General features: G+C 39.9%; 2 protein-coding genes across 3 annotated transcripts in view; one reads left to right on the top strand and one right to left on the bottom strand.

Moving 5' to 3' along the window:
• The first annotated feature begins 1008 nt into the window (after positions 1-1008).
• DCUN1D1 (defective in cullin neddylation 1 domain containing 1) overlaps positions 1009-20342 on the top strand; it is a 37082-nt gene continuing 17748 nt past the window's right edge. For both annotated transcript variants that reach the window (XM_067738167.1, XM_067738168.1), the window contains exons 1-4: positions 1009-1167; positions 13657-13873; positions 15092-15260; positions 17458-17588. In XM_067738167.1, coding sequence (XP_067594268.1) covers positions 1165-1167; positions 13657-13873; positions 15092-15260; positions 17458-17588 — 520 coding nt within the window. In that variant the 5' untranslated portion in view covers positions 1009-1164. The remainder of the gene's footprint in view (positions 1168-13656; positions 13874-15091; positions 15261-17457; positions 17589-20342) is intronic.
• On the bottom strand, positions 9001-9787 carry LOC137224449 (adropin-like). The gene has a single exon (XM_067737239.1). The coding sequence runs from the start codon at positions 9647-9649 to the stop codon at positions 9422-9424; it is 228 nt and encodes a 75-aa protein (XP_067593340.1). The 5' UTR covers positions 9650-9787; the 3' UTR covers positions 9001-9421.

The raw sequence follows: 20342 nt of genomic DNA, 5'->3' as shown, positions 1-20342 counted from the left end.
TGATAACAGGTGAGGGTGATAACGCTTCCACTCAGGTTGGTTCTGTTCTGAAACACAGATTTTTTAGCTCAGTCTTAGATGTGATTTTCTGATGTTTGCTTCATTACCTGTTTTTCTTATTTCCTTCCTTTGTGTGTGAAAGTGTCTCATCTCTTCAATTGGATAGTCGATTTCTTAAGGGCAGGGACCACTCCAAAGAGTCTTTTCTACTTCCTGCAGCACATACTTGTCCACTTGACCCCCCAGCAGAGAATTCTGGTACCCTCAGCCTTAGCAGACTTAGAACCAAAGTTAGGACAAGCCTGACATCAACCCTCGGTAAAAAAAGATGTTCGTTATTTCCCAAAACTTTACCCTAGGAAGGTTGAACTAAGTGGATATTTAGAGAAAGTGGTAGGCGCTGATATCTGCCACCAGTGTGGCATGAATGGGGCCCTGAATCCTCAGCCTTCCTCGCCTGGAACCCTAGGGCCATCCCACCAGTCTTCCTGTGGACACAGGTCTGGTTAGAGTCTGGGCCATTCCAAAGGGCATTCCAGCTCCCACATGGCTAGACTAAGGTCTCCTCTGGCATGTTCACGTGGGGGACCCGACGCAGTCCAGACACTGGACTGGGAGAAGAAAACACTTGGGGGTGCAGGTGTTTTTACTGTTTTCTTCCGGGTTTTTTTTTGGATATTTATGGGGAGGGGTGGTTTGGGACGGATCTAGCGCCGCAGTCCTAGCCCTTCCAGTCGGCCCCAGCTGCATAAGTTATCAGCCACAGCTCTTCCCCTCCTCGAGACAGTGTAGACACGACCCTGGCCATCGGACGGCGGAAGGAGCGCGTAGGAAGCGGAGGTGGTGTCGCCCGGCCCCCCACCCGCCGGGCGCGGCGGGAGGATGTCGGCGCGCGCAGCGTGTGCGTCGCCCCCTGGTCCCCCCCGCGCCCCCCGCCCGGGGGGACCCTCGCGCCCAGGGGAAGCCCCGCGCGGGGCGCCCGCCGCCCGCCCCAGTCCCTCCGCCTCCCGGAGGCCCGGGGCTGCCTCTTCGGGCCGCGCTGGGGCCGCCCCGCACTGCGCATGAGCGGGAGCCCGGCGAGCCCGTGAGAGGAGCCGCCGCCGCCGCCGCCGTCCATTCGCTGCGGAGCCGGAGGAGGAGGGGAGAGGCCTGGAGGACACCAACATGGTGAGGCACTGCGGCCGCCCGCCCCGCCGGCTGGGGGCCGGCGCAGCCGCGCACCCCCGCCCCGGCCGTCCTCCGCCCTGCGGCGACCCTGCCGCCCCGAGCTTCGGCCCGCGGCCTTCGTCCAGCTCCCCGGCGGGGCTCTCCTCCCCGCCTCTCCCTTCCTCCTTCGCCCCTTCCCGCCCGGTCGCCGCTGCTACGTGAGAGCCGAGGAGGCGGAGCGGAGCCGGGCCTAGTCGGGAGCCCCGGGTAGTTTGGGGCGCGGGGAGCGGCCCCGGGTGCCCCTTGCTGGGCTCGGCGTGGTTAGGGGAGGCGTTGGGGCGGGGGAGGGGATGGGGCAACGGCTCCGTCTCTGCCCGGCCCCCACGCCTGCTCCATTGTGTCTGGCCGGGGACCGGGGTCCGGGGTTCCGGGTGAGGAGCCTCCCCCCGCCCGGAGCCGGGGCTTCCCCCTCCGCTCCGCCGGGGAGAAGGAAAGACTTTCCCAGCTCTCCCCTCCCTCCTCCGCTCCGGCTCCAACACCCCTCAAGTCTCCAGGCAGTTTTGCTTGGGGCGGGGTAACAGCCCTGTTCCTTTCTCCATCACCTCTCGATGCGCCCCGTAGTCCTGGAAAATGGGAGTTTCACTGGCCAGTTGGTGGAGGTTATATTTACCTCTCTACTGAGAACATGGGAGACCGCTGAGCTTGGGGGACGTGGGGGGAGGGGGGAGTACGGAAGTGCAACCTGTTCTCATTTCATAAAATTAGGAGAAACAGACTTGCTACCTTTTGGGCACATATTTTATTTCCTTGGGGTGGGAGGAGTAATTGCTTATTATGCCAGTTAAAAACCATTCGTGATGTTTAAAAAACAGTTTGTCAAGTTAGTCCCCTCTTCCTTTTTTGTTTGGAAAATGTCTTACAAGCTTGAAGACGTGGTATTCAAGTTATCTGTTTACATTTTGGTAATTATGTACCTGATTCTTGGACATTCTGTTTTTCAGAAGCTATGTTTAGTATTATAATCTGAGCATGAGTTGAATTCCATGCAGGTTACTGTATGAATAGACAGTAAAAATGATGTTCTTCTCTCTTTGCTCATGGGGAGCATAAAGGCCTCTTTGAGGAGGGTGTATGTGTGTGTCTGTTAAGGGAATGCCCCGGTGTCTTGTTTTTAGCTGGTCTTATTTCTGCTGAATGACACTTACCTAGTCTCAGCCTCCAACTTGGCAGAATTCTGGTGTCGCGCGTATGGATATGTGGTTTAGTTTGCCATATACTCAAGAACTTAGGTTCTGTGGTAAGTTCCATGAAAGTTTACCATTTGTATTTGTAAGAAAACTTTGCCATAAAGTACGGGTGATTGTTTAGATTGATGTTACAGTGTTTAAAGATCCACCAGGGCGGCTAAACAGTTTCCAATTTCTTAAGCATTTTGACGGTCATAGACATTACTCCTGAAGTTTCCAGACTCTTGGCTTGTAAGAGTATGCTTGAAGTAATGAAATGTAATTCCCTGGTAAACACTCTGTGAGAGCATTGAAATGTGTTCCGCTCATAATAGTCTCCAATCAGCATCATCCTCTGGAATCCAAAGTGTTGATAATGCTCGTTACTTGTTACGAATTCAGGAGTCATGTGGTTCATATGAGAGTTCAGCTTGTATTGGAGCTTGTAAGCTTCTGTCCTTTTACTACTATTAAATTAGCTAGTTTTGGAACTTAGCCATAACTATTTAATTACACTACTAAAGACAAGATATCACTAATTAAAAACACTTTTTGTGGCTGAACTCAGATCATGTCACTAGAATTGTCTTGGTATGCTCTTGTTAGTTTGGAAACTAAATTATCATGGACCCTAATAGAAGTTAGGCCATAAGAATTTTCTAGTTAAGTTTTTCATTGTAAATTTATTTTACTTATAATTATTTCTTGATACAATTTTGGGGCTAATGTTTTTCAGTGTGTGTAATGCAGCCCATTTCTAGAGCACATGTTATATTGTCAATTCTGGGGCAAATTTAAATGACAGGATATCTGAACATGTGTAAGAAAAAAAAATTGTTCATTTAACCTACCTGACACCCACGTAGAAAGACCAAAAATAACTCCAAAACTAGACAATATTCTGTTACCCCTGAAAATCTTTTTAAAAAGTGTTTGATTTTTGGCTTGTTTTCTTATTTGTAAGAGGACAGGATTTGATGATTTCCAAAGTTACACTCAGCTAAAAATTTTGATTTTAATTATTTTTCTTAGATGTGTGAGAAGTTTGTAGACTGTGTAACCTACTAGATTTTTATAGACTCACAGCATCATAGAATTTTTAGACCTGAAATGGCTTCAGAGATCATCTGATTTACTCCTCTTCCCTTTTACAGAAGAAGAAATTGAAGATCAAGGAGGTTTTGAGGTTCAAGTTTGCAAAATTGTTAGTTGCAGAACTGAAACTAACTTTTCCTGGTTTTACTATTTCCCCCAGTATTTGTGGTACATGTAATCTTTTAACTCACATGAAATCTAAAGAAATGGTTGAAAATTGGATTTGAAATTAATTTACTCATTTAAACAGAGGGAAACCCAAGTGTTATTAATGAAAATGTTAAATAACAAAATTCAAATTAATGGTGTTAATTTACTGTGTTTTTAATGTTTTTTTTAAAAAAATGTATGGACTTTGAAATTTAAGATTATATTTTCAACAAATATCAGAGTTTGTAAGTCCAGATTAATGTAGGCCTGTTGAAGGTTGTCTCTGTAGAACTCGTTTCACATTGTTTTGCATATACATGAGTAAATTAAGGGAGGGCCTTAATTAATTTTAATAATTATTTCTTAAATGCCTACCATGTGCCAGGCACTGTTCTAGGCACTGAGGATATAGATATACACACATGTATTTTTATATAAATAAATACATATATATGTGTGTGTGTGTGTATGTGTGTGTATAAATATATATATATATATATATATATATATATATATATATATATATATATATATATCCCCACTGAAAAAATAAAAATCCCTGCCCTGGTGAGGGTTACATTTTAGTAGGGAGAGACAAATAATAAACATAGCATATATTTTTCTTCCTTACTATGTTAGAAAGTGTTAAGGGCTATGGGAAAAAGCAGTGTCAGGGAGAAGAATTGGGAGTGTTGGGGCACAGTGGATTTGGGGTTGCAAAATGGTGTTTGCACCACTGATGAAGTGGGTTTTGAGCTGACTAGGAGATGAAGGAGTAAACCATGCACAGATGTGGTCAGAGAGAGTTTGAGGAGCACTGAGTCCAGTGTGGCTGGGGTAACGTGGTGGGGGGAGGGGGGCATGTTGGGCGTTGGAGCAGATGAGGTCTGAGTGGTAAGGAGTGGAGATGGGCATGGGTGGCTATTGTAAGGATATTGTGTTTTTTTACTCCAAGAGAAATGGGAAGCCAGTGAAGGATTCTGAGTAGTATGATAGACCTTGTTTCTACTCTCTCATAGTGTCCTATTAAAATTATAGTATACATAATTATCTTCAAAGCAGTTTTTAAAGACAACTTATGCAGTTTCTGTGTGCAGAGTTTTGAATTCTGATTAAGATGACTGTCCAATATTCAATAAAAACTCGTTGAACATCAAGTTTACCTAGCCATGCTGGTTAATAAAAACAACACAACACAATCTCTTTTGTAGATTGCTTTTGAGTATGTTCTTGTAGTTTGCATGTTTAATGACCGTATGCAGAAAACTGGGCCTTTGGAAAGGAAGAAGTACCTTAATCTTTACTGAGAACATAACGTCTGCTAGTCAGGCAATTCACAACTCTTATTTTATCTCCACCCCTGTTTGTGAGATAGGTATTGCTACCTTCTTTTAACATACCTGAAAAAGGAGGTTTAGTGTTTCTGAAGAGATGGCCAAGGTAAAGAGCTAGTATATGACAGAGCAGGGATTAGCAGCTGGTCTCTGATTCCACAGTTTATTTACTCCTCTTCTTTTTTTTTAAAAAAACCCCAGCAAGCACCCCTTCCGTATAGGTGTGGAATTTTTGATTGGTTTCACTCTGGTTTCTTCCTTATATTGAATAGTGACCTAGTTGTTTCCATATCAAATCAGATGATCTGATGTAAACATTTAATTGAAAAATTAGAACTTTTTTGGTACATATGGTAAAAAAAAAAGTTGAAAGTAAAATTAACTTGTGGTTTTTTTGTTTTGTTTTTTAAGTTTTAAAAGAGCTGAGCTCATGTGAGTCAAGTGGCTCTTTTGATTTTGGCTTTGTAGGTTGGGTCAAGCATAATGAAAATCTGTGAGAAAGCCCCCTTTTAAATTTGAGTGTGTTGTTGTTCAAGTTGTGATAGTATTAGCCATGACATTTGATGAAGAGAGATAGTTCCAAATAGGATTCAGTTGCTTTGTGGACACAAACAAGCTCTTGAATAACCTGCTGACTATCTAGTTTACCTAGTCACTTTAGGTGTATACCCCCCACCTAAGAAAAAGCAAAAGCAGAAGGGGAAAATGCCACTGAAATGTCTTTCATCACTTTGTTGAATCCATTTTATATGATTAGTACCTAATCATTTAGAGTGATTAAACTGCTTATTTGCATTGTAAAATTTTAAGAGAGATTTACTTTTCAACAGTTCTTTGCTGAAGAATTCTATTGCATTATACTTTCGAATCCCTCAACACTGAATAGTGTTCAGCAACAGAGATTAAGTTGAAGTACGTGGCCCATTCCTTTGTTATATTAGGATATTTTTGTTTCAGTAAACATTTAAAGCACTTATTATACATAGGATTTTACTATTTCTAGATTTAGGGCTTGAGTAGATACCAAATCTTAGAATTAGGAAATTTCATTTTTCGAGGATCATTTATTCTCTTTATGAAACAAATATCCATGACTGTAGAATGCTAGTCATTATTGTAAGTTCTTTAACTGTGGAACTTTAAAAATCTCATTTAATTCTTTTTTGTTGTTGTTTTGTTTTCACCTCAGTAATCTTTTAGTTAATTCAAGATTTCTTTAGAAAAGATGTTTATGGAGAGGAGGAGCAAATTTAAATTAGCTACCTTGACTACTTGTTAAATGTTCAAGCAATAAGTTTGGGAGAATCAGTTGAAAGACGATGGCTAACACAAGTATTTTAAGGAGGTTATTTCTATCCCATTATCAAAGATAATCAGGAATTAGCAAAAATAACTTTTTAATAGTCAAAACAGTCTTCTGTAAACCAGAATCAAAACATTTATTCCATTTACAGTGGTAGTCATCTTTTGAAAAATAATTCTGAGGATGGGGAGGAGAAAATCCTTTAAATTTTCATTAATGGAATATTTTTTAAAAAACTTTGAGGAAAATTATTTAAAAGCATACAAAACCAGTTTGAATCTTACAGATATACTTCTGAAATATTTTTTCAGGTGAATTGCCATTATATCAATATAAAACATAATTGGGTACAACGATTACACAGTATAGTATATTATTCCACTTTTGACTTAGAAGTAATGCAGCTCCTCTCAAAGAAGAGTTCATTGTAACTGTCATTCAAAGCGCAGGAAGTGTAGGGATGAATGATAAGACCCACAGGCCTACCATGAGTAACTATTCTAAACTGCAGATTATAATTTACATGAATACTGAGGGTTTGGGTTTTTGTTTTTGTTTTGCTTAATATTTGAAATTGTATACATTTGCTTATATTATCTGGCTATAACCTGTACATGTTTTTTTTTTCCCCCTCTGGGTTTCAAGCCTTCTCATTGGAAAAGGAAACCCTGACTTTCAGTGCCCCTAATTTTCCACCTCTGTATAGTTAAAGCTATAGATTTTGGCCATCTTTTTAAAAATAGACTATGACAGGACTATAAACACATTTTTCCTTCCTGATGAATTACTTGTCTTAAAAATAACCAATCCACCTCTTCTCCCCTCCCCCCTTCCCAAAAAACCCTGAAAGGAAGTTCTATCCTTAAATTAGTCTTTTAGTTAGTAAGGGAATGCTTAATTTGCAATTTTTAGTCAGAATACAAATTGTTTACATTTGAAAGGGAAAAGGTCAGTTGATTACTTATTTAACTTTTCCATAAAAATAGGTGAAGAAATATTGTTCACAATTCCCCTCTCTCCCCAGTGCACACAATAATTACTCAGTGGTTGCATTTTTGCAGTGGTTTGCAGTGGTTTGCATTTTGTTTTCTCTCTTACTTGACAACAATGTAGAAGAAATGGAAAACTGCATGCCTTGAAGCCAGGCACCAGGGTTTCATTTCTGGCTCTGGTACTTTTTGGATAAGTCTGTTTAGAAAAAATGAGCTCTGAGGCTTGGTCTCCTCATTGGTAAAACAGAATCAGTGGTAACCACCTTGCAGAATTGTTAATAATTAAATACCTAGCACAGAGTTGACACACAGTAGGAGCTCAAATAAACGTTAGCTACCAGTGTTCTGATTATGGTGGTTGTTATTCTTTCTTCTTATTTACATAAAATTACTTTTTTCTCTGGAGTATATTCTTTGTGAACTTGTAAGGAGTCCTTACTGTGTGCTAGTTACAGTTCTAAGAGCTTAACTTGAATTAGTTCAGATAACTTCACACCCTATTTACAAATGAAGAAATTGAAGCACACAGAGATTAAGTAATTTTCCCGAAGTCACACAGCAATTAGGGGGCACAGGTGGAATTAAAATCCTGCCAGTTTGATTTGAGAGTCTGCACTCTTCACCTCTCTGCTGCGGGTGGAAGGGAAGAGAGTTTCTAGCTACTCCTACCTAGATTCTTAGCCTGGCTTTCTGGTAGAACTTTACCCCTAGGTGAAAGTCTTCTCTAGGAGTAGGTAGTCTGGTTAGTTGAATTGATTTTTCTTGTACTTTTTTTTTTTTTTTTTTTTTGCGGTACGTGGGCCTCTCACTGTTGTGGCCTCTCCCGTTGCGGAGCACAGGCTCTGGACGCGCAGGCTCAGCGGCCATGGCTCACGGGCCTAGCTGCTCCGCGGCATGTGGAATCTTCCTGGACCGGGGCGCGAACCCGCGTCCCCTGCATCGGCAGGCGGACTCTCAACCACTGCGCCACCAGGGAAGCCCTTCTTGTACTCTTGACTTCAGACCTATAATCTGTGAGAAGGCCTTTTATAGATGAGTGGTTTGGGATATTGGTAACATCTGGCTATATCTGCTGCATACTATGTATCATATGTGGAAAGTATGATTTTCTGGACTTAAACCAGCTCTTCTAAATTTCAGATGAAGTTAAACTGTTAGTCGTATGGTAAACACATGAGAACAACATACAGAGCTTTTAATGAAAATTATGGGTGATCATTACAGTGTTTGATTTTTTAAACATTTTTTTTTGTGAGCTAGATTCATCAAATCCTGAGATAACTAGAATTGAGTTAGGAAATTAATTCCTTTAAAAATATAAAGGCCTTGGGGCTTCCCTGGTGGCGCAGTGGTTGAGAGTCCGGGAAGATCCCACATGCCGCAGAGCGGCTGGGCCCGTGAGCCATGGCCGCTGAGCCTGTGCATCCGGAGCCTGTGCTCCGCAACGGGACAGGCCACAACAGTGAGAGGCCCGCATACCACACACACACACAGAAAAAAAAAAATATATATATATATAAAGGCCTTGGTGTCTTTTTTTCTGGAGTTTAGACTGAATTTGAAACTTAAGGGTGAGAGATTGAAACTTAAGGGTGAGATTCTATTCAGAATAATAGAAATAATGAATTTTAATTTTTTGCTTTTAAAAATGTTACCTGTTAAAATTATTTTTATTTAACTAGAAAATAATTTTCCATGTTTATTGTTTTTCTTGATGGAAATACTTAAAAGAGGAATTTTATAACTTTATGAGCTTTTTTTTTTTTTTTAAGCCGTAGTTCCATTTATTATCCAGCAAACAGTAGGAGGACCAGAGGAGGGGCCCAGCCTCGACACCCTCCGATTATTGCCATGGATTGCTTCCCCAACCTCGAGGGCCTAGAGGCGCTTGGCCTAGGGGGCGGGTGGACCCAGCCCCGACTGCTGGGATGGAGCAGAGTCCAGATGGCCCTGGCCCTAGTACCAACTCATGAACCCCGACCCCAGGCCTGTCTACCGAGGGCCAGCAGAGCCCCTCCTGGAGCCAGGCCGACCAGACTCTGGGTTGCTGGGTCCAGCTCCAGACAGGCTGGACTCTGAGTTCTGGACCCTAGGCTGGCTGGACCCTGGGATCCCGATTCCAGGTTCCAAGTGGGGTGGACTTAAGTCCCAGACTCCGGGCTAGGCCTGGGGTCTTCAGGGATGCAGCAGGTAGCTGCCTTTTCGGCTGAGCTGGGCCGGGGGTGCCTTCTTGGGACAGGGGCCAGGGCTGGAGTTGGGACTGGATTTGGAGAGGGAGTCGATGTTGGCAGAGTTGGAGTGGCAGGCCCAGCAGAGAATGACCCAGAGCAGCAGCAGCAAGAAGCCTAGGAGGCCGTTGCAGATGATGGCAGTGAGGGCCCCCTGGGAGATGGCTGCCCCCATGCCATGATGGGCAGCATCCTCAGACAGGCACAGACTGAGAAGCTGCCTCGATGGCAAGGCCCATGTTGAGGCGGGACTCTGGTATAGCTGGCCTTCCAAGGAGGCTGTCCTGTCCACACACTCAATGATTCCCGGGCAGTGAAGATGTTCACCTGCAGTTCCGAGCCTAAGTTGAGCCCGGTGGGAGGTTCCCAGGCAGCGGTATGCTGGGCGAGACTGCTGCTCGGGAGCCTGCGGGTGGGAGGCGGGGCAGTGGGAGGTGGGCAGGGGTGACGTCCCCTCCCCCGGCCCTCCCCGTGGCCGCTCCCCGGGGCGCGCAGCATTATTTTTTTATTATAGTTTTTCTGAATCCCTATTCTTCTATCACAGTAGACTTTGTAAGTTCAGTGGTCATACACTTGACTATATGATACTTGGCTACATCCAAAGTATTTGATTTTTTTTTTCCCAGATAAACTGTTATTTTAAATGTAACTCTTAAATTTCTTGAGTGGAAAACAATTGCAAACATGCTAGATTTAAGTATTAAACAATGTATATTGATAACCAAATTTTCTTTTATTTTGGAAAGATGAGTAAGTAGGTGCTTTTTACTGGTTAGATTATAGTAATAATAGTATTTCTAACTTTGGTAATCTTTGATGCAGTTATTAGCTTTCTATTACAAGAGACAGCATTCCTTTATCTCCTTCCTCCTCTTTCCTCCCTTCTTCCTTTCTCCTTCCCCCCGTTTTTGCTAGAATTATAAATAATCAGGGTATATTCTGTATTTTATACATTTTACATACTTAACCAATATTGAATTTCCTTGAAAGTTTGATAATCTCCAGATAGTTTTCACATTTGAGTCCTGAAGATTGTATTGCCTAATCTTATTTAATGACCACTCTAGTTCCTTTTAAATAAGTCTTAAATAGTATGTACTACATTTGAGTGCTGAATCATTGTAGTTGTCATATGTTTTTGCTCTTAGGAAGATACCCACTGGGTTTGTAGTAGAAACAAAGACAACCCATCTGTTATTTCTTCCACCTCAGTTTTCTATCCACCCTCTCATCCCCTATAAAATAATTCTTTGCTGGCTAGATACCCTTTTTCTCTTTCTTAAGTTGATAGAAATTTAAACCTTTGAGCTGTACTCAGAAAATCAGAACACCTTGCCTGGTGCCCTCTTGTGGCCTGGGAAAAGGGGGTGGGAGTGTTGTAGCTCTCCTAAATAGGCTTGGGGAAAGGGCAGGTCTGTGTAGCCCACTCCAACTTTCCTCTAGGACAGCCTTTGGGACTACAGAATTGAGTACATCCTCCGTAGTGGGAGAACAAGTGTTAAGATTTATTCTAGGCACAGAGAGATGACAGAGAAATGGTCAGAGTACATTTTAAGTACAAGAAAGGGGAGGGTACTTATCAGACTGCAGAAATGGAATTGCTTATTACTACTTGGCCTAGCAGGAACTCAGACTATCAGTTCTCTGCGAGGTATCACTCATTAGCCTCTGTGGTGTTGGAAATGGGTAGCTGCAACCCTTTTTCTTAAAAAATATTGATATTGCCCCATGTACTGGAAATTTAAACCAGTTAAAATAGTTTCTATTTGCATATACATAGACATTATTGATTACATATACTTTTATTTCAAATAAGATACAAAATGGAGTTAAAGAATTCACTTACATAATTCTGTTATTAGTTTTTATGGATAAGACTGTTTTTTAACTTGGTCCCCCCAATTTTCTAATATTTTGCTTTCCAACAGGAAGTCTTTAGTAGAGTGAACAACTCTTTTAGGCTTGCACAAGTGACTTAAGCTGTGTTTTTCCTCCCTCTCTTCAACAAAACTGATTCAAGCTTCAGGGGAGAACACTGGATTTAATACTGTATGGTAAAACCCCCAATAATCCTGATTGTTTTGCTGCCTTTAACTTTTAGGAGAATGGAAAAAGGTTATACAGAAAAGTTATGTCAGGTTTAATTATAAAGTAATTTCCAGGTTGTGGCCTGTAGTTGTTATACTTCTAGGTTAATCTCCAGTACTTTGTACAGCATTGTACAGTGGTCAGTGATGATTATAGTGACCCTTAGGTACTTCCCTGTTCTTCAAAGGATTAAAACATATGTCAGTATACTGTATCTCTTAGATACTGTATCTCTTATGTATACTATATCTCTTAGAAAAGTATACTAATTTTAAAAATGGCTCTCAGTAACAAAAGTTGAAATCAAAGTGGTTTCCTTTCAGTTAAACAGTATATTAAAATAAGGCAGGTATCTTCCTTGGCATTTGATTTCATTGTGGGTTTGTTGCAATTGAATAACATCTTGAGGAGAGACTTTTCAAGAGGGAAGACTCCTAGACATTTGAGAGATGTGTCCCATAATAAGATATGAGTTATCGGGTGTCCAGAAGTGGTAGAGTTATTTGTGAAATAACGGGAGGTTAGTAAATTTATAGTTTCTCAATTTTAATGGAGAACAGAGATTGAGATTTTAATCTGTAATCCTAAGCAATAACATATTTACAGAAAGAGAAGAGTATGGCTGACAGATTAGACTCCAGGGTATAAAAGATAGGGTTGATTTTCATATTTGATTTTGCATAGTCTTATTTTTACTCTGTGGTAGGTAGAAATATTTATATCTTTGGTAGCCTTTTTCCTGAAAACCTAAAAAGGTTTATAAATATGTACAGCAAGCAGTGTGATTTATGGAAAGATTACTAAGACCCAGATTCATGAGAGCTTTCTGTTCTTGTCCCATTTCTACTAATAATAACCTGGGTGATTTTTTAAAATAAATTCCTTAACCTTTGGGGTCTGTTCTCTCATCTGTACAATCAGGTGGTTGAGGTTTGTGATCTGTCAGTTTGGGCCAGATCAAAAATGCTGGGGTTTTCAGATGTGTTGCTTAAACCACAGAACACTGTATCTATTAATGTGTGTCCTCCTCACATGCTTTTCCCCCTTCATTTGCAATAATAGCTCAGGAAGAACCCAAGTATTTTGCTGAGAGATGGTATTAGGACTTGCGAGAGGGAAGAGTAATACTGGGGAGGCTGAAATTTCACAGGAGACCAGCTTGGGTGAGAGGAGAAAATGAACATGGCCCTTGATACTGGGAGAGAGTGGAGGGCCTAATTGCCTTGCTTCATTTTGCTTAGGGCTTAGATGAGAAATGAATATGTGTCAACACAAGGCCAGTGAGAGAAGGTTATTACAGTAGGCCTGAGGGTTAGAGAGAACGTCTACTAGATTCAGGCTAAGGGAAAAAGATGATTCTTTCAGGGTGAAAAAGAGAGAATTCTGTTAAAAATTACCTTTGTTGGAAGGATGCGGGGGGTGCTTGTTCATATTTCACTGCTTCTGATTTGACTGAAAATATGAGGAAATTCTATGGATAATTATCTTGGTTCCTGGACATGCGAGGAGAAATGCAGAGTTCTCACATTCTGTTGCTTTCTCACATTGGTAAAAATAGCAAGAAAACAAGGGGGTAGGGTGGGGGTGAGGTTGGGGAGAATTGCACCCCATATTCTTTATAATAGGTTTTAGGACTGCAACAAATACCTGTTAATCTCGTTGTTCCTCAGGGTCACTTGACTGTTCTGACTGGCTAAATAATGTCACCATTAGTGACGTTAGTGGTGGTCTTCCTCACCACTCCTTAAGCATCCCTTAGAGCTTTGTTGCTTGGCTAATGTTTTGAGAGTAGCTCTCCTTCCCTTCGAGAGCCTTTGTACGTGCTCACAGGACCCAATTTTAGGAGAAATGCAGGGTGGGTGAACCTCTGTTGCCTCTGTCCTAGTTTCTTTCCCCAAATGATACCAATTTTGTGTTTTAGATTTTTAAAAAATTTGTCTTTCTGATTAATAGATCGAAAATAAGTCTTGAACTAAACGTTTTAATATTTTATGAGGAAAAAGTACTGCTAAAAATGATTTAGTCAGCAGTATAGAAATACTTAGTCTTTTGTGATGTTACACAGAGTTTCAGTTGATTTTCTGGTTTCAATAGAACAAGTTGAAATCATCGCAGAAGGATAAAGTTCGTCAGTTTATGATCTTCACACAATCTAGTGAAAAAACAGCAGTAAGTTGTCTGTCTCAAAATGACTGGAAGTTAGATGTTGCAACAGACAATTTTTTCCAAAATCCTGAACTTTATATACGAGAGAGTGTAAAAGGATCATTGGACAGGAAGAAGTTAGAACAACTATACAATAGATACAAAGGTGAGTGTTTGCTTGTGACTTTAAATATTTTGAACGAGGTTTTCCAAATTTACATGCTTCTTGTGAGAAATCAAATGATACAGAGACCATTAATTGGGTGGATACAGAGCTCTTTAGATCTTAGAATTACTTTAAGAAACCTGAAAAATTATTTTCTTCTTTTCACTAAAATTTCTTCTTAGTGTCTTTATTTCCTCCCCCTTAATCCGCCCCCCCCCCCGCCTTTCCTCCTTTGTGATCCAATTTGAGAATGGGGGCTGGGGGACTAGGTTTTTTCCCTCATTTTCTTATAAAACTCAGCTGAGCGGATTTTAAGAAAACCTGCCTAGTAATTTTAATAACCTTTAAATAATTATAAAGTAATATACACTTAAAAAGTTAATGCAGAATAGATTGAATAAAGAAAATATTAATAGTTTCTCCATCTTTTGCTTATTTATTCTCCTGAGGGAACCAATATTTAATAGCCTGGTGTCCAACTTTCTGTGTCTTTTATGTTTATGCAGAAATATGTATGCAAAAAAAATTTCAAAATTTTTCCAAAAGTGGGATTATATTTTATGCATAGCTCATGCCCCAAAAATCAAAGGCTGTGCAAATTTTTTATTCCTAGAGATGTTAGCAAATCACATTTGACAACAGTGTATGAGTGCCTCTTTCTTCTTGTATTTAAATTTTTGCTGTCTGAAAAGTAAATATTGATAGTTGGGGGTTTTCTTCTTTAATTTGAACAACAGATGTTTGTATTGTGATTAAAATTGAATTGCAGAGTTTATGTTTTTCTCGATATTCTTTAAGAAGTGATTTCTGTAGTGAAATGAACTTTAAGAAAAAAAGAATTTCTGTGTATAATACTGTTTAGAATGCCTCTGTAAAATGTGGCTATGTTCAGTAAAAATCCTTTATCCCTATATAGGAATGTCTGATTTTCTGAATGTGTGTTAAGTATGGAACTTTTTTCATATGAATAAATGAGACTTAAAAATCAGGTGCCTATCTGGATATATATCTTGCTGTTAATTGTAAGAATGCTGTTTTAGGGGCAAAGTGGCTTTAAATATTACAGGGGGAAAATATCTCATAGAGCAGTATTGCTTCATATTTTTGGTCTATCGTGATCATTTAAAAAAATGGAATATAAAGCAATACCTTTCTCAGTTTCAGTAGTAGCACAGTAAAGTATGGAACTGATTTCATATTGCATTGTTGTTTTTGAAGATCCTCAAGATGAAAATAAAATTGGAATAGATGGTATACAGCAGTTCTGTGATGACCTGGCACTGGATCCGGCCAGCATTAGTGTGTTGATCATCGCGTGGAAGTTCAGAGCAGCAACACAGTGTGAGTTCTCCAAACAGGAGTTCATGGACGGCATGACAGAATTAGGGTGAGTGTATAATTACCATAGGAAATTACGTACGTTACTGTGAGAATTACTGTGGAACTGACATTCGTGCCCCCAAACATTGCTATAGATAGAAATGGGCTAATATGCTAGTTCCTTCCCATGTCAAGTTATTTGTGTAGTTAGTACAACCTACTCTATTTGCATTATGCTTTTATCATTTGTTTCTAAGGGAGATTGACTAATGTTAAAATTACTATGCTTTAATATTTTATATGGGTAAGTGAAATGAGCAAGTTTTAAGTTATTTCCTAATGTGAGGCTGTGAACTCTGAATTTATAAACAAACTCCTAGAATTTAAAATCTTGGAAGTTACTAATCACTTTTTGTTCTGCATAGACCTGGACAACTGATTAGCTAAATGTCTTGGTATTAATAGATTGAAAAGTCACAGGTAGCAGTTTTACCTGTGGCCTTTAGTTGTCTGTATTTGATGAAGCTCCAAAAGTATTCAATTTGTGGATCGGTAACAGGCTGCCCTTTCTGTTTTTAGTGAGTGCTTTTGAATGATAATAGCTAAACACTTTCTGAACGTTTATTTTCTTTCAGGAACTATGCTAAATAAGTACTGCACCTACCACTTCACAACAACTTTGTGAGAGAAGTGGTGTTTATATCCGCATTTTAGAGATGAGGAAATGGAGGTACAGAGAAACTAGATAGGTAGTATTAAAGCCAGGATTTGGGCTCAGGCATTCTGATTCTTGGGCCTGAGGGACATTGTAATCAGTCAGGGTCCAGGCAAGACACACAAACCATACCAGTAATTTGAGCAGGGTAAATTTAAAAAATTGTTTTATTGTGTAAATGGGGTAAAAGAAAACTCTAAGCATAACAAAGGTGGCAGTTGGAAGAAGCTGCCATCACCCCTGGAACGGAGGGAAGGAAACAAGGAAGGAGCCTAGACACTTCAGAGGATCCCCACAAGGCTGAGATTCCGACCGCAGAAAACAGTGCGTAGCTGCTGTAGGAGCACGCTGCTTGCCTTGCCTGCTTCTCTGGTGGAGAAGAAGCTCGCTAGGGGCTACTTGCTGCAGAGCCATGCAAGTTGCCTCCATTGGTGAACACTGCAGGGACCTCCCAACACGCTGAAACCCTTGCTCTCTGCAGAAAACAGACTGGGATAAGAAAAGTTCTTTCGTCCTCTTCCAGCCTTTCGTCGCCCTCTCTTGGTAGAACCTAATAGTGAACCAGCTGGCAAGAAAAATGAAGTTTCACAATTTGTAGTCCACTGCAGATAGTCACAAAGTAGGGCAAAGAAGGGTGAGTTTAAAGCCGAGAGACAATAAATTAATAACTGGCCTAGCCACTATGTTCTACAGCCAAAGCCAGCCTTATCCTGAACTTGCTGAAATGTTCTATGCCAGGACAGGTTTCATTAGAACTCTTTTATTTTTTTCCATTTAAAAGTGAGTTCATGTAAAATGTAATGAACTTCCAAATCAAAATTTTAATTTACAAACTAATCTGGGAGGTGTTATAAAGAGCATGGAAGGAACATAAAAGCGAAAATGATTTGAAGGAAAAAAAGTGGAATGCTTGGTTTGTGGAATCTATAACAGATCGAAGATTTCTACCTTATGGCTGTTATGTGGAAAGTAGGACTTGGTACTTGGACCCTTTCAGCTCCTTGGAAATTGAATGCTTTGCACATACAAAGTTTAATATTGATTTGAGGTAACTTCAGTTGGAGATGGTTGGAGATGATGTTTATTATGATACTTTGTATATATCAAGAAGTTTTCAAGAGGAATGCTTGTTTCCTCACCTAGTCAAGACACTATGCTTTCAATTTGTTTGGAAGCTACACATGTGATTTGTTACCATGTAAGGAATATCTGCTACAGTTTGAACTGATGATTGTAAAGCTGATTACTATACATTTTCATCTGTTCACTACAGCTGACTTCTACAATTTGGATGTGTTGACAGTCCAGTGAATTACATAATTAAAAGTAATAGCCCATTTCTTTTAAAAATAGTAGTTATTTCTAACATTGAATCACCCCAGATCTTTTCTTCCTCCATCTAACCCCATACTTGTTTATGTAATGTAAAAAGATGAAAATTTAATGGATTTTTTAAGAAGTTCTATGAAATATAAACTGTTGTAGGAATAAATGTTCTTAATGTATAGTGAAAAAGTTTATCTTTTATGAACTTAATTTTACAATATAGATGTGACAGCATAGAAAAACTAAAGGCCCAGATACCCAAGATGGAACAAGAATTGAAAGAACCAGGACGATTTAAGGATTTTTACCAGTTTACTTTTAATTTTGCAAAGAATCCAGGACAAAAAGGATTAGGTAAGAATTTTTAAAAATTATATTTGGTGTTTCAGATATATTCAAATACATTGACAGCGTCACGTTTGTAATAGAAAGTTCTGTGTTTTGAGCATAAAGTCATTATCAGTTACTGAAAAATACTGAGAAACAGTGAACTTCTAGTTAATCAGAAAATACCCTGCCTATTCAATAACAGTGTTACCCTGGATACTATATGTGAACCACTGATTTTTTTTTTTTTTTAAGAACTACAATACAGAAAATAGTTGTTAAAATTCCACTGACATAGGTATGTATGTTTGATCGTTTATTTTTCAGAAGATATTATAGGATCTTAGGCTCATAAGTTTTTCACTATGTATCTGTTGAAATAGCATTGTAAGATTTCTGAGTCACAGAATGCCAGATAAATGTATTCTTTTTTGGTGTGAATTATTTGGAAACTATAAGAAAGAATAAAAAAATGATTGTCATTCATAATCTTATCCAGAAATAGCCACCGTTAACAGTTTAGATCAGTCAGTTTATACTGTAGAAACAACCACACATTTGCTTTGGGGATGGCTAAGGGAAGTGGAGGTAAAAGCTACAGTGTAATTTGCAGATTATTCAGAAAAAGTAGACAGTAGCACATAATGCAAAATAATAAATATGAGTGTGAGGGTTTTAGAGAAAAGGAGAAATGAGTAAAAGCAGGAATGGTTGGGAAATGCTTCCTGGGCAAGGAGTGATGAGAACTAAAGGATTTGATATTTGCGCAAGGGATGATGAAAAATGTTCCAGGGAGAGGATAGTTATTAACGAAGGTCTAAGACTTCAGAAATAAGCTTGGCTTCTTTGTGGAAGAGAGAAAATGATTTGATTTTAGTGGGAATGTTTGTTTGGAGCTTAAATTGGTGAGATAAGCCTTCTTTTAAAAACAGGACAGAAAGGCTTAAATTGGAATTTATGGGCAATGGGGATGCACCGAAGATGATGGTGGCAGTAACAGCCATTTAATGTGGGGTTTTGGTGTGCCTGGCAGTGTGCTAAATACTTTACATACACTGCCTCATTTAGTGTTTAACAACTTTATGAGTTATTCATTCTTTCATTCAGTAATTCACCAGCTGCCATGTGCCAGTCATAGAGTGCTAGACATTTTTTATCCTTATTTGGCAGATGAGGAAACTGAGGCACAGCAAGTTAAATAACTTACCCAATGATGGAAGTGAGTTTTTGATTTTGAAGATACAGTAGTTGGAGAGGCTAATAGGGGCCTCTTGTACTAATCATTCTTTTTTAAAACATAATTCCTCCGTCATTTTGTTTATTTATTTATTTTTGGCTGTGTTGGGTCTTCGTTTCTGTGCGAGGGCTCTCTCCAGTTGCGGCAAATGGGGGCCACTCTTCATCGTGGTGCGCGGGACTCTCACTCTGGCGGCTTCTCTTGTTGTGGAGCACAGGCTCCCGACGCGCAGGCTGAGTAATTGTGGCTCACGGGCCTAGTCGCTCCACGGCATGTGTGATCCTCCCAGACCAGGGCTCGAACCCGTGTCCCCTGCATTGGCAGGCAGATTCTCAACCACTGCGCCACCAGGGAAGCCCCTGTACTAATCATTCTTTATATTTTAGATTAGAAAAAAAGCTTTGAGAAAAGGATTATGTGACTAGGAATTAGACTGGAGGAAGTGACTGAAAGCTAGTAGAAGGGATGAATATACAACATTTGTATTTGAGAATTGGCCTAAAGAGTGACTAAATGTGACTGAATTAAGATTTACAAAATACCTATTAAGCAATATTCGAAATAATGAAGTCTCCTTTCCAATTAATTTAGGTTGCATCTTATTCTTACAGGAAAATTCTTCATTTTGCAGGCAAAATAAGCTGGAATACCTAGTGTTAGTTTCTCTATCTTGTATCTGTGGCCACAAGTTAACTGGGCTAGTTTTTCTAGTCTCCTCTTTTCTTCCCACAAATAAAAACCAATTAACGGGGGCTTCCCTGGTGGCGCAGTGGTTGAGAGTCCGCCTGCCGATGCAGGGGACACGGGTTCATGCCCCAGTCCGGGAGGATCCCACATGCCACGGAGTGGCTGGGCCCGTGAGCCATGGCCGCTGAGCCTGCGTGTCCGGAGCCTGTGTTCCGCAACGGGAGAGGCCACAACAGTGAGAGGCCCGCGTACCGCAAAAAACACACAAAAAAACAATTAACGTCTTTGAACTTACATGTATATACTAAAAGAATTATTTCTTTGTGTTTAGAAATGTAGCACAATGTTTTGATACCATTAGAGAAAATGTTTTGGATCTCAAGTGTTGATTTAAAGGGGCTGAACCTATTCCTTAGTTATAACCCTACCCCTTACTAGAGCACAAAATAAATGATGTTTTGGGGTGACTATGTAGTCTTGATATTGAATCTTAGTTTTTATTATATTTGGTGAAGATAAAGCAAAATTAACATTCTTATAGCTGTTCGATATATCAATATGATGGTAAATTGGAATTTTAGATTACAGGAAAAGTTGAGAAAAATATTGTGCTGAAGGATTCGATTTTAAAATTATGTTTTATTCTATTATGTAGTAAGTATTGAGCTTAAGAAAAATGTAACATTGTTTAATGGGTATAGAGTTTCTGTTTTGTAAGACGAAGAGTTCTGGAGATTCATTGTACAACACCGTGAATGTAACTAACACTACTGAACTGTACACTGAAAAATGGTTAAGATGATACATTTTATGTGTATTTAACCACAATTTAGAAGTTGTTTTAAAAAAAGCCCTGA

This window comes from Pseudorca crassidens, chromosome 5, assembly GCF_039906515.1.
Source record: "Pseudorca crassidens isolate mPseCra1 chromosome 5, mPseCra1.hap1, whole genome shotgun sequence".
NCBI lineage: Eukaryota > Metazoa > Chordata > Mammalia > Artiodactyla > Delphinidae > Pseudorca > Pseudorca crassidens.
This window is presented reverse-complemented; position numbering and strand designations above follow the sequence as displayed.